The sequence below is a fragment of the Diceros bicornis genome, chromosome 2 (genome assembly GCF_020826845.1).
Source record: "Diceros bicornis minor isolate mBicDic1 chromosome 2, mDicBic1.mat.cur, whole genome shotgun sequence".
NCBI lineage: Eukaryota > Metazoa > Chordata > Mammalia > Perissodactyla > Rhinocerotidae > Diceros > Diceros bicornis.
Genome location: NC_080741.1, coordinates 57,264,046 through 57,277,953, shown reverse-complemented (window position 1 = coordinate 57,277,953; position 13,908 = coordinate 57,264,046). Strand labels below are relative to the sequence as shown.

Below are 13,908 nucleotides of genomic sequence, written 5' to 3'. Positions count from 1 at the left end.
TTAAGGATTTTTCTTATCTGTTTAGGTTCTAAGTAAATTAGGGAAGTATATTTGCATTTCATCAACTGCTTATTTTCAGGTGATTTAATCTGTTTAATCTCCAGCTTCATTCCAAACAGGGATGGAGGCAGCAACAGTTTCTTGCCCACTGGTGTGTGCCAGGCAGAGTGCCAGGCACTGGAGGCAGACAGGTGGATCAGACAGGGATGGTGAGGGATGGCTGAAACTGTGACTGTCCACAAGCAATCTTGGCCTTGACGGGTGGGACCATGTGTTGTGTTTGGGGAGGGCTTCATCCTCTGGTCACCTACACAGCTGGTCTCGGCTGTGGTCTAGAAGATACGGTCCATGGAGGCTATGTGGGAACCTGGCTCTCTCATTCTATGTCAGCTCCCAGTACAAAGTTTCACTTCTTGCAGCCTCACAAATATTTTGAAGGGTCAAGATAAAAAAAGGGGATGAGAGGAAAAGAATCAATGGAAAAGACCAGAATGGGAAGGATGTTGCCAAATGCCAATTTATTACCTTTATTTCCTGACCAAATTTCACCCTTTGATGTATGTGGTTCTCCCACCCCACCCCACTCCCACACACATGCTATGGCTTCCCTAGAAGGTAAGTGGAGGGCCTCTTAATCCCTGGTTCTGACCAGTGTCCTTCTAACTATGTTTTAGAGTGGACACTTAGGCCTCTTCTTTCTTGTGTCCTCCGTTCTTAGAAAAGTTGGAGCACTCTCTGAACTCTGCAGCATGTTTTCAGAAGCTGTCAGTTGCCAGATTGGGCAGTGAGCTGTGTGTGGGCGGGCGAGAAGTCAACAGTGGGCGGGTACGGCGTCTAGAAAGGGAGCAGGAGCATTGCTCTGCCTTCCCCAGTCACTCAATCATACGGTGATGTGAGCAAGACCCAGGAAGAAAGGCTCTCCTCTCCCCAGTGGCCTCCCTAAGGCTCTCCCTCTATCACAAGCTCCAGATACTGATCCTTTTCCTGGAGTCCAGCTCCAGAACAAAGGAAGAAATGCAAATGGCCACTAAATACATGAGAACATGGTCCACCTCATTAGAAACCAGACTGCAATGAGATACTGAGCAGTTTGTCAATTTTAAATACGCATAATTCAGCAGTTCTGCTTCTAGAAATGTACCTTAAGAAAATAGTTGAATAAATGCATCAAGATAAACGTGTGAGGATATTTTTGAATCACTAATTATAATAGAAGTCCCTCTGCAGGGAACTGGTTAAGAAATTATGGAGCATATCTAGGCTGGAACGTCATGTAGATTAAGAAGCAGACAGCCTCATGGTTGTGGTGGTGTTTCACCAACACCCTTGGGGCCCTGGCCTGGTCTCCGCCCCTGGCACCCCTGACATTCATGGCCCAAACCCTGACATCCCTGCTGCGGGGGTTGGGAATGACCCAGAAAGGGGTACCAAGAGTGTCAGAGAGGGTGGGCAGAGACCTAGAAGGAAGCAGAGCATTGAACCAAGAGCTCCGCCAGAGGAACAACATGCTGCATGAGGTTTATTCAGAGAAGGCTACTCCGGAGGCAGCCTTCTGTGGATCCTGGTTCTTCCGGATGACCAAAGAATTTGTGGTGCTTCCCTCACTTGGTCTGGCTGAATTCCTGAATATCCTGGCAGTGAGATGAAAAATAAAACATTTCTGTCCAGTGGTGCACATGGACAGGAAATCCCAGCCCCTGGGGCTTGTGGTGGATGCCGTCGTTTGGGGAACCCAGTACCGCTCCTCTCTTTTTCTGGCAGCAATGCCTGTTTTTCTTTGGGCAACCACTATCTCCTGCTTCCAGCCTCTGTGGTTCAGGTGAAGCTAGCTCTGCCCCCTGGTTCCAAAGGTGCCCTGTCAGAGCCAATCCCTAGGACCTCTGCCAGTATTACTGAGAAGAGTCTTCTTTCTCCATAGGGGTAGCATGCAAAGCTGGGGCCACCTGTGCCTCTGCAGAGGGTTTAAGTACTAGGTATGGGCAGGGTGTAGGGAGCCACGAGGGAAAGTACAGAAACCCAGTGTTAGGAGCCCCTGAGCTGTCACCACACTTAGGCCAGGCTGACAAGGAGAGGGAGGGATTCTGGGCCCTGGAAGGAGAGAGTCATGTAGAGGAGGCTGCCTTGTCTGACGGACGGAGGTAAGAGTCTCCAAGGTTTACTGAGACAAGAAGACCAAGATGGGGTCGAGTTGGGAGATCAGCATAGCTGGAGCCAGGTAGTGAAGACAGAGTAGGAAGAGATAATGTGGGAGAGGAGGAGGTCAGTATGGATTTTATTCTAAATGGCTATTGAATAAAGGCCACTGCAGGAGATTTTTAATCAGGAGAAGTCAGTGGTCTGATTTACCTTTTTGGAGATCAGCTTGGATCCAGGGTGGAGAAATGCACTGTATCTGGGGACAACAGGGGAAGCTGGAAAAGCCCTTGGGAAGATGTTGTGGAGGAGGATGGCGTGGTATCGACGAGGGATGAGGCAATGGAGAAGGGGGAAGAGGCGGGATTCAGGTGCACAGACAGAAGTCAAAGGGGGCAGGGGTTTGTGGTGAAAAGTCATATGACTTTGGCTACCCCACTTCCCCGAGTGTCGGCTTCCTCTTCCAAGCAGAGACACTACCCACTTCACAAGAGTAAGTTTCACAAGTGTAGTGGTTAAGAGTATTATTTTTGGGCCGGCCGGTGGCTTAGCGGTTAAGTGCACTTGCTCCGCTGCTGGCGGCCCGGGTTCAGATCCCAGATGCGCACCGACGCACAGCTTCTCCGGCCATGGTGAGGCCGAGTCCCACATTCAGCAACAAGAAGGATGTGCAACTAGGACATACAACTATCTACTGGGGCTTTGGGGGGTGGAAAACAAAAGGAGTATTGTTTTTGTCAGAAGTGGATTTGAATCTCAGGTCTTGTGGGTACCAGCTGTGGGACTTGATGCAAGTCAGTTAATGACAGATTGTAGCATTTATTGAGCGCTTGCTTCGTGTTAACGAACAGAATCCTCCCCAGACTAGGAGACTTTCTCTTATTGTTATTCCAGTTTACGGGTGAGGGAACAGTGGCATGGAAAGAGGAAGTCATTTGTTCGAGGTCCAGTCGGGATTTCTCTAACCACCGCATTACCCTAACTTTTCTGCACCGGAAGCGGGGATACCAATGATACTGCCGCTTCCCTGTGTGGTTGGGAGGATTTGAGAAGGGGCCTGGCAAAGAGTGGGTGTTTATTAAATTATTATTATTAAAACTATTATTATATTCTTTGTGTTTTCCTGAGCTTTTGCAAGGAGCATGCTACCCTTGGACAAATCCTTTGGATTAAAAAAATATCTCAGGTGAGACAAAAACTGCAGCTGCCGGCTTCTCAGCGGTCGTTCGGGGCGTGGCCCCAGGGGCGGGGCCCAGGGGGCGGGGCCAGACCGCGAGAGTCGAGGCTGGGGGCGGGGCCCGGGAGAAGGGGCGGGGCGTGGCAGGCGGCGCATGCCCGGTGGGATGGCCCGCTCCGCCGCCGCCGCGGGCGCCACCGCCCACTCGGGGCTGGCCAGCTGCAGGCCGGCCGGGGCGCAGAGTAGGGCCGGGCTGGGCGAGCGCACGGCCATGGCCCCGTGGCTGCAGCTCTGCTCCGTCTTTTTCACGGTCAACGCCTGCCTCAACGGCTCGCAGCTGGCCGTGGCCGCGGGCGGCTCCAGCAGAGCGCGGGGCGCGGACACCTGCGGCTGGAGGGTAAGGAGAGGATGGCGAGTTTCTCTTCGTCCCCAAAAGCGCGGGGGCCGCGGCGGCGCGGCGCGCACAGGTGCTCGCGGGCAGCCGAGCCCGCGCCGACGTGCCTGTTCTCCGCGGAGTCTGCGGCCGGGCGGGGGTCCCTGCTGCTCTCGCCCGTCCTCCCTCCCTCCCGGGGCACGCGTCCGCCAGCCCCGGCCGGGATGAAAGGGGCCGCCCGACCCTGAGCTTTGTGTTGCTAACGAGGCGCAGCTACCGGCCGGGGTTCGGTCCCCGGAGGGCGGGCAAGAGGGGCGCCCCACCCTTTGTTCCTGGCCTGGGACCTCCTCCGCCTCAGGGCTGCGCGCCCCGGGGCTGGGATCCTCCTAGCTGTCCGGATGGGGAGCGCTTTGGAGCGGGAGTGGGGACCTTCCCCCGAACCTCTGGTCCACCTCTCTGCAAAGGCCCGGGACTGCCAGGGAGGGGACCCGGCGCGCTGGGGAGGGATTCGCTCCGCTCCCGGGGCCGCTTTGTTTCTTCTAGGCCGGGCCGTCTTACCCAACTTTCACCCCACCCCCGACTCCTGACTTGATGGGAACTTTTGCTCTCCTGTTCAGCCCTTCGTCTAGCGAATGGTCTCACGGATGATCTCCCACCCGCCCTCATCCCGCCCCCGCTTGAGTTGCGGATATTTTTCACGGCCAAAGGGAGGCATGAGTTTGTCACCTCGGTCAGGTGCCCGAGACGAGACCAGACTGGAGAGGTGCGCAGACTTGGACGGTGTGCGTGGAGCCCTCTCCCCATAACCGAACACTTCTTTGACGCGGTCTGGGCGGTGGAGCATGGTGGGAGGGCTGGGGGGGAGGGGAGGCGATGTGCGCGGGGACGCTGCCATCCCGGTTCCCCCCCAGGGCTCCTGGGCTTGGGCGGCCGCAGGACCCGAGACTGATCCGTCTGCTCCGCACCTCCCCCTGAAGCCAGGGTGGGTTCGGCGCCAGGGTACTCACGGCCTTCAGTCTTGTGGAGAGGACACGGGTTTTGCACTCAGGCAGCCACGGACATGACCTTGGCTCTGCCCCTGGGCACCTGTGAGCCTCAGTTTCTTCACCTGGAAAATGGGAGTAAGTGGGGATTTCCTGGTTTCCCCAGCACTGCTGCTCCGAGGGATGAGTATGGGGTAGTTCACTTAGAGCAACGTTGACCCACATCCTCTGGAGTGCTCTGAACGGCTATGGGGCAGTCAAGGCGTAGGACCTGACACCCTTTAGGGGCACAGGCTGGTGCCTCCAGCTCACTTGCCCCACATTCAGAGAAACACAGTGCAGAAAACCAAGTATGAGCCAGGCAGCTGGGATTCTTTAAACCCGATAGGTGCAGTATGGACAGCTATAACCCACCCTCCCACCCACCCCAAAGTGAATATAACATCCTTCCTAGTTGAGTAAAACATCACATTTTCTTACTCTGTCCCATTTTAGTAAAATATCACCATTCTTTTTTTTTTTTTAACAGTTTTCCCCAGGTTTTAGATCAAAAAGTTTTCCTTAAGGCTATCTCATGCTGACTTATTGATCCTTCTAAATTTTTTTGGTCTAAACTGATATGTTGGCTTTTGAATAACTGTAACAGCATCACAGGCATTTTATTCCGAGTTTTCATATGATGGCACAGGTGGGTCAGTCCAATTTGTTGTTTTTCTGCCATTGCCGAGGTGGCTTCATGTGTCAGTGCACAAAGCTTGTGAAGTTTTAATGTTGTGTGTACCGTAGTTGCCCCATAGGAGCCAAGCTGGTGGTTTTGTTCTCTCTGCCTGTCAGAATGTGTCCTCCGCTAAACCTGCATCCTGTGCACCCCACAAAATTAATGGTGGCCACTGCCCTAGTGGCCTGGCACTCACGCTGACCTCCCTTCTCCTGCCACAAATCCTAGTTGGGGTGACTTTCTCAACAGCTCCTCCTCTGCCCCCACCAATCTTTTCCTTAGGTCATCTTCATCCCCTCCTTGAATGAGCGTGGAAGCCTCTGGGCCATCTCCGGGATTCCAGGCTCTTCCCTGAAACATGGCTCCTTCCTTCCTGGACTTGCCTTTTGGTGCATCTGATGGAGCCACCAGCTCTCCCTGACCCAGCTTGCCCACCTGCTTTGCATACCCACCTTTCCAGCCATAGCCCCTGTCCCTCCCACCCTGTGCCCTTTATGCTGCTGCGGCATGCTTTTCCTTGCTCCTGGGATGCCTTTCCCCCCCCCCCCCGCTGAGAACCCCCTGCTTGGGCTAAGACTTAGCCCAGGTGATGCCTCCTCAGGGAAGCCCTCCCTGAATGCCATTCCGTTTGCTTCACCTTCTCATGTGGGTCCTTGCTCTCTGGTTCTCACCAGACTACATCGTCAGTATTTGTTCACATCTGTGTCTTCAGACTAGTTTCTTTAGCCAGGCACTTAACCTCATCTTTGTGGCCTCAGAGCCTGGAGCCCTGTAAATCTTGGCTGAACCCAATTAGACCCTGCAGCCTTCCTGCTAAATCCTGTATTAAGTGATAGATTTTAAATGAGGAGACATCAGAGCTACAAGCTCCAGTGTCCTCTCCGCAGCAGGCTTTTTGCACATGCTGTCCCTGCCTGCGTTCCTTCTCTTCATGCCTCAGCCTCCCCTCTCAGCTACAGCATCACTTCCTGCAGGAAGCCTTCCCTGCCCTCACTTTTCTAGGTAACTTCCAGAAGTTGCTCTGTTAGAGGACTGGCCAGTAGGTACTGGTGGACAGTGACTTGGGTATTTGATTTGTGTCTGTCTGCTACCAGATAGTGGGTGTTCACGCCATAGGTGTTGGTCTTGCTTCTGAGGTTGCTCACAGTCTAGTTGAGACTCTCCGAACATATAAGTTTTGATTATGTCTTATGCAAACAGGAGAGGGCTTCCTGTGGGTTTAGGTCACACAGAACCTGAGAGGGGGACAGCAGGATGGAAATGTGAGCCCTGGAGGAGGGGTGGGATCTGGGTGCTGGAAAGGAGCTGAGTGAATGACCCCCTTGATCTCCAGGGAGCATTTGTTCCAGGAACTCTTGCCCCTGCAGGGATGTGTATTTTCCCAGGACTTGCAAGGTGACTGCAGCCAGCTCACCCTCAGGCAGCTCTGCTAACACATCCTTCGGGGCTGCTCTTGGAGGAGCCGGCCTGGTTTAAGTGGTCAGATTTCACAACCTCCCCATTATTAGCAGGGCAATTAAGGAGCCAATACCATCTTGAACACAGCTCGGTGTTTTAGAAATGAGTTGTGGGCACACTTCTTCGACTACTTAAAAAAACCTCTTAGGGCCCTTGCCAGGTAAAGTTACTCTTTGAGTAATAAATACAGTTTTCCCAAAGAAGTAACAGTTTGTAAAACTTCCAGAGGGGCCAGCATCCTCATTTACACTGGGTCTTAACTCTTGCTTCTGGATAGTGGAGTGGTTTTGTTTGTAATGGGTAACTTCATATCAGTCCCTGGCGCTGAGGTTTGTTAGCCCCTCTAGGCTTGCTGGTTGGTTGAGAAGCCTCTTTATGGAATGAGGAATTAGGAATTTACTCCCACAGGTTTTGACTTAGTGGCTTTTTCTCCAATGGGGGAGGAGAAACATTTCTTGCCTTCCTACCTAAACGGGGTACATCTTCTCTGGTCTGTTATCCCTGAAACACAATTTCTACCCCCCAAAAAGGTCTGCTCCTTTAGGAATTCAGGAAGCCAGAATGCTGGCATCGTCTTTACAATGAAGTGCAAGTTTCCCATTTAAGGCAAATACTTCATCTCAAAAGGTAGGAAGGAATAGGGTGGTACTTGGAAAAGAAGAAGTTCCAGCTGGTTAAAATTTAGGTCCCTGATAAAAGTCCAACCCAAGAACTCTCCTGGCTGTGGGCCCAGGCGTGTTTATTTGATTCGGAATTGGATGCTTTTTCATTCACTTGCAGCTCATGGCTCCCAGGCCTGCATCTGGTCTGCCTGTCCTGTGGCCATATTGTCCATGTTATACATGTTTTCGTGTCCCTTACAGAATTCTTGGTTAAAAATGACTCAGCCCTGGTTGACACGTTTTTCAGAGAGACATGTGTATAAGAAGTGTGATGCTTTCCTCCGGCTTGTTTTGCTGTGTTAATTGGGAATCCTCCTGGCCTCTGTCCATCTCTCTTGAGCAGCCCTCCCTTCTCTCCCCACCGCCATCCATCCAGCCGACCCGCACCCTCCCAGCCCCTGCAGTGCCTGAGGCATCATGTGAGTTATTAACTCAGGGATACAGCTGTGTGAATGTGACCAGCAGCTAAGTACCGTCTGTGGCACCATTTCCTTGTTCCAAACATGACTTCTCAGAGTGCAGTCCAGGGGCTTCCAGTATCAGGATTGCCTTGGAAGCTTGCTAAAATGCAGATTCAAGGCTGATGGGACCAGAATGGGAGCGAGATGGGGCCCAGGAATTGGCATTTTTACAAGTTCCTCTGATGCTCTCTCAATGATGAGAGCCATTGCTTTAGGAGATGGGGCTTCTGCGATTAGGAGGAGGGGGCGGGAAGCCATGTTCTAAACATTTAAAATCAGAGTTTGACTTTAAATTTCTTCCTTGAACTTAAAGAGGAAAGTGGACACTTTGTCAGAGCCCTGACCAACAAAAGGGGTCAGGCTGGCTGAAGGGGAACCTTGGGAGCCAGCTGGGCAGGGCACCCCAGTTTGGGTGGGTGCCTCTGGCCTGGGGTTGAAGACGAGGCTGGGAGTGAAGGGGACCTGACGCTTCCACTGGGTTCCTCCCCAGAACAGCTGGTCTTGTCTGGAAAACAGTCTCAGGAAAGAGTAGAGTAGGATCCAAATCATATTCTCAGCAATTCAAACCTTACAGACGGCTTCGCTACAAAGGAAAGAACTGCTAATGCTTTTTTAAGTCTTTATTTTAAGTTGGGTATTCTTCATGCTTCATTTGGCCTAAAATGTATTGGGTTTTTGTTTTTTTTTAAAGCTTTCAAACCCTCTTTTCTCCCATTGGTCCCTGAACTTTTCACATACCATGCCCCAGCAGATGTCTGCTGCTGCTGGGGCCACCCTATCAGCAGTTAATTGTCCCTTTCATTCCTCGTTGCCTCTTGTGTCTGCCTCTGATGGATGGGTTTTTAGGCTTCTGGAAGCTTGGGCCCTCCCACCCTCGATTTGTAAGAGTATGGGCTGAGGTGGGGGCTCAGGTACCCCCAGAAGCTTCACAGGCTGGGGTCGGGGGCAGTGCAATTGGAGCAGACCTCTCTCCTGCCACTCTACCCTGGCAGCTGAGACCTTTCCCGTTTCGCCTCTCCCTCAAATTTGGTGGGTCTCTTGCCTTCAGCAGGCCCAGGGGGGCTGTCTGTGCTGGTGCCACGGGTCCCATCTTCAGGCAGCCTGACTTGCCCGGCAGTGGGAGGCAGTGTCCTCCTGGGCAGTGTTTGTCTTGGCTGCTGGGATGTTCTGAATGGGCCTGATTCACGATTAGGTGACTGATGGCCCCACAACACATTGTCTCCTCCAGGGCCCAGGGCCTTTGAAGCTCTTCCCGGTGGGAAGTAGAGAGACTATTTGCTCTATTAAAATGCCTTGGTATTTCCTCTGTTTAACCACAGGCCACTTCCTCTCCGCCACTCTAAACCCGGCAGGGCCACTGCTAATTGAAAAGACACAAGCCCAAGGAGTGATCACATCCTATTGAAACAGATAGTCTTACTGCAGATTAAAGCTGGGGCAAGTCTCGAAGAAGAAACCAAATCTAAGGGGGAATCCTTGAGATGGCTCCTTATCTTGCTCAAAATTTAGCCTGTTGACATAATTCACACTTGAAGTCCTGAATGCATAAATGGGTCCTTTTTTTTTTTCAAAGAAGGAAAGCCTAAATTGTAATTAAGTCAGTGTGTGTTTTATCTACATAAACAGGGCAGGGCAGGTTAAAACAATTCGATCAACTGAATTTCTCATTGTGTGAGTGGGAAACTCTTCAGTGTCTGGGAAGGGCATGATGTCTGTTCATAGAAAACCATTGTCAGCTTGTTCTCTACTTGCAGATTCTGTCTGCTTGGTCTCATATGCTCAGAAGTCCAAGTAAGAAGTTTGTGGCTTAAATAATACCAAGAATTTCTCCAGAGAGACTGTCCCTCATCCTTTCCCAAGCAGTATCTTAAAAGAAGGTTTAATTAATAACACCAGGCAGGAAACTAAAACTCGAACAATTAAAAAATTACCTAGGTAACAAAGGTTGAAAATTTAAACTCTGTCTGTTAGCTACAGCCTGTTTTTGTGAAGGGGCCTGAAAAGTGAATGACTGGTTAGTCTCTAATGGAAACTATTATTTTAACATTTACAACTCCATTGTTCAAAGTATCCATGATAAAAACAGCTTCCCTTTTCTTTGGTTCCTTGTTTGGAAATGTTGGGGGAAGGTGGATGTAGCTAATTAAGGCTACAACATTTAAAAGGGAGACTTAATAGGTACCAGCTGTCTTCAACAAATCACTGGGTAGATGACAAAATAAAGATGTGATGTGAACACACATGTAATTCTCTTCTAAAACGGAAGTTGGCCTATAAATTGTATGATTTAATAGCGTAAATGAAAACTACCTCTATTGTGCACTTGTAAGAAGCATTTGTTTTATAGTAAGCCTAATGGTAAATGTCTTATTTGCATAAGGCTGGTACCTTAAGGGTTGAAAGGGCAGTGGATGGCAAGTATTGTTGGAAGTTTAATAAATTGTAATTTCATTGTATGTTTCTTCATCCCAAACCTCATCTAATAGACATTAATCATGAGACTTTTCATTAAAATTACGTTGTGGGGAAGCTTGCTTGAACTTATCAGAAATGCTGTATAAAATTGAAACAGCGACTTTGAAAAGGGAGTGGAAATTGATAGCATTAATTAAAATGTTTGGATGGATATTTACATTTCACAAAATTAAATGAATACTTCAAGTGAATCCTTTTGAAATCATGAGGGATTAGGTTTTAAATATAACTTTTTTAGATTTAAAAAGTACTTTATTCCCTTAAAAACTAGGAGTTTCCAAGTGTTCTGTCAGTTTTGTAGGCTTTTTTTCCCTCATTGACTGGTAACCCTTTAAAAAAATGCTGGCTATGGCCCCAGACTTCTCTTCTGAGATGGACTGTTTTACTTGAGAGTGGGAGGGTTGATGGGGATAGAGGGAGGGTTTCCTTGGAACAGAGAGGTACATTTTCCTGAGACAGGCCATATGGTTTAGAAACTCTTTGTGATTTTATTCTGTCCAGGTGATTTCTGGCTTCTCGTCTCCTGAAATGGCCCCTCTTTTATCTCAGGAGAATGCAGTGCAATCCAGACCAAATGCAGGAGCAGGCAGCCCGAGCATGGCTCCTGTTGAGTGACACAGTTTATCGCCTCCTTCCTCTGGAGTGAGCACATTTGCTGTAGGTGGGGCACAGGCAGTCACATGGTTAGGATTTATTGTTGACTTCTCAATATCTGAAGTTCAAAAAGCCTTATTTGGAGTGAGGAGACGAGAGACGGTTTTTTGAGCAGCTACTCTGTGTCAAGTCATGGTAACTTGACCCAGGGAAAAGACAAAGAGGAGTGGCACCGGGCCCCTGTCCTCAGTGTCTTCGCATCCAGGCTGGGCTGCAGACCAAGGCCCAGGAGGTCAGGGAGGTGCAGGAAGGAGTCCATGCTACAGTGAACTCTCTTCTCTGCACTTCCCCACTCTTCCCAGAGAAACATGAACCACGGTTCCTGCTGCTCCTCATCCTAGAATGTTCCTCCTTATGCAGCTGCCAGTGTGAGGAGCAGGGTAATGACAAGCAAGTGCCTGAGGCGCTGCATGGCACCCACCTTTGGAACTCTGTGTCAGTCGGTTCCCAGGAACTGGCTTCTTGCTCTGCTTCAGTTTCCTCTGCTTTGGCAGAGGCCCACCTTTCTCTGTGAGGCTTCTCCACACCAATCTCAGCCTCCCCATGTGAATCTCACCTGTGCCAGAACGCCTGCATTCAGTCAAGTCAGACCTACCCCATCATGCCTCCAGATTTAGTGAGAATGCGTCCAGCCCTGTTTGCAGTGATGCAGTGAAGCAGCAGCAGAAACTTGATTTGAATGATGCAGAGGAGGCTTAGAGGACGGGATTGGGATGGCTGAAGAAGGCAGGCCTCACCAAGGGGACCTTGAGTAGGGCCTCGCCCTGAGTCGAACCAGGAGATGAGAGGACAGTTGGGGCAGAAAGAAACATGTGAGCCCAGCTGGAGGAGGTTGGCTCATTGGAGGAGCTGGGGACAGGAAGGCTGAAGATGTGGGTTGGAACTAGATAGTAGGACGCCTTGTATTTTGCTTGTGTGCACTCTATCAGGAATGGTGAGGCTTGGATGGCCACTCTTATCAAGATGAGTGGCTTGATAAGAGTGACCTTCAGTGGCCATTCATTCATTCAGAGAGTGTTTGGTGCTTTCCATGTGCTGGGCCTGATTTCCAGAGCTTAGACTGTAGTAGGGGAAACAAATAGGATAACAAAATACCAGACCTGACCCCCCTACTTACAATAGCAACCCGCTGCTCTCTCTTTCCTCTTTCCTCACTTTATTTTTCTCCACAGAACTTTTCACCATGAGGCACACATGGTATTTTCTTGTCTGTCTGTCTCCTTTCCAGTGTGATGTCAGCTCCACAAGGACGGGGCCTTTATCTGTTTTGTTCTCTGCTGCATCAGGAGAACAGTGCCTGGCGCATAGTAGGTTCTCCTTACATGTTTCTTGAATGACTGAGTGCTCTGCAGGAAATTAAAATGGGGTGATGAAAGTGATGGCTGCACAAGCAGATGATCTCGGTGGCCTCTCTGAGAAGGTGACACCTGAGGCGAGCAGTCGTAATAAAAATTTCCTGTAAAGTTCTGTAGTTATGTTTTCTTAATGTTGGCTTGTCATGTGGCGTTAGGTGCTGAGAGTAGCATAAAAATATGCTCCACATATTCCTTCACACCCAGATTATTGGCACTGTGTGCCACATACTAGCCACCTGCTGGGCTACAGGACAGGTTCCCAGGGAATGATAAAGGTGGCGATTGGGCTGGTAACAGATGGGAATTGGACTTTGCAAAGTGCTGGTTGCTTGAAGAGGGGATGTTTGGACTGTCCGGGTACCTGGCACTGTGGATGAGAAAAATATAAAAAGTTAATGCTAAGCACTAACTAAGCATCCTGGTTTGGACTTTATGAAACAATGTGAATGAAATGAAACTCACTCCCTGGCAGCCGCTCTCAGTTGGTATGAAAACCTTGTCTTTTTAACAGAGATACAGGTTTCATTTTGTTTCATTTCCCTCTGGTTGTGAATGCATTTCATTTTCTGAAGTCACTAGATGGTCCATCCAGAATCAAAGATGCTCTTTGCCTTCTTTCCGGGGCTGTGGGTTTGCTGGCCAGCTGTGGTAATGAGTTTTTGCCTGGCTTTGATTTTCGTGCTTTGCCTCCCTGTGGGAGGAACTAGATATTTCTGATCTTACCTCTGCTCATATTCAGATCCAGCCAAGCAATCAGTGACTTCCCGGGCTTTTTTGTGGGAGACTGTGGGAAAAGTCCTGGTTGGCTGGCTATGAATTAATGAAATCCTTAGAAGGCTTCACTAAAGATAGCTCCTGTGGTTTAAAAAAAATAGCATTGCCTTTTTAATTTGAGAAAGAGGTCATGGAGTTTTACCAAAATGAAGCATAGAAAATGTAACATCTGGTTGTGCTGGCCGAAGACTGCTTCAGGGCGGCGGGAGCCCTGAAGTTCCCAGTGTCCGAGATGCCCAGGGTGACCATCACCCAGGACCCTCATAAGGCTGCTCTGGACACGCTGCCTCTCTCGTTGTTCTCCTCCCTGGGGTTTGAAGTCCTCGAAAGACAGAGATTCTACCCCCCACATCTTTTCACTTGAGCACATTTTCCATCTACTGAGCTTTTTTCCTTTTACTTCAAGGGTCACACTTTTTTTTTTTAAGTGCATAGTTTTTGAGTTGCTCAAGACTAGTGTAATCACTGCTTTTATTTCATTAAAAAAGGGTGGGGGTGGATATTGGGGGAGAGTTTGGGTGGAAGGCAGGGAAGTTTTAGAGAGCTGTTCTAAAAAGTTTTTAAATTAGTAGGAATTCTGACAAGAGGAGAAAGAGAATGATAAATTGCAGAAGAGTTTTAGGCAAAGGCATAAAGGGGATTTTAAAGGGACCTGTGACTTTTTCAAAAGCAGAAACCTGAATGT

The 13,908-nt window shown here is 49.7% G+C and overlaps 1 protein-coding gene across 2 annotated transcripts in view; it reads left to right on the top strand.

Moving 5' to 3' along the window:
- Positions 1–3,538: 3,538 nt before the first annotated feature.
- IL17RD (interleukin 17 receptor D) overlaps positions 3,539–13,908 on the top strand; it is a 62,075-nt gene continuing 51,705 nt past the window's right edge. For both annotated transcript variants that reach the window (XM_058561587.1, XM_058561577.1), the window contains exon 1: positions 3,539–3,707. In XM_058561587.1, the coding sequence (XP_058417570.1) occupies positions 3,582–3,707 (126 nt within the window). In that variant the 5' untranslated portion in view covers positions 3,539–3,581. The remainder of the gene's footprint in view (positions 3,708–13,908) is intronic.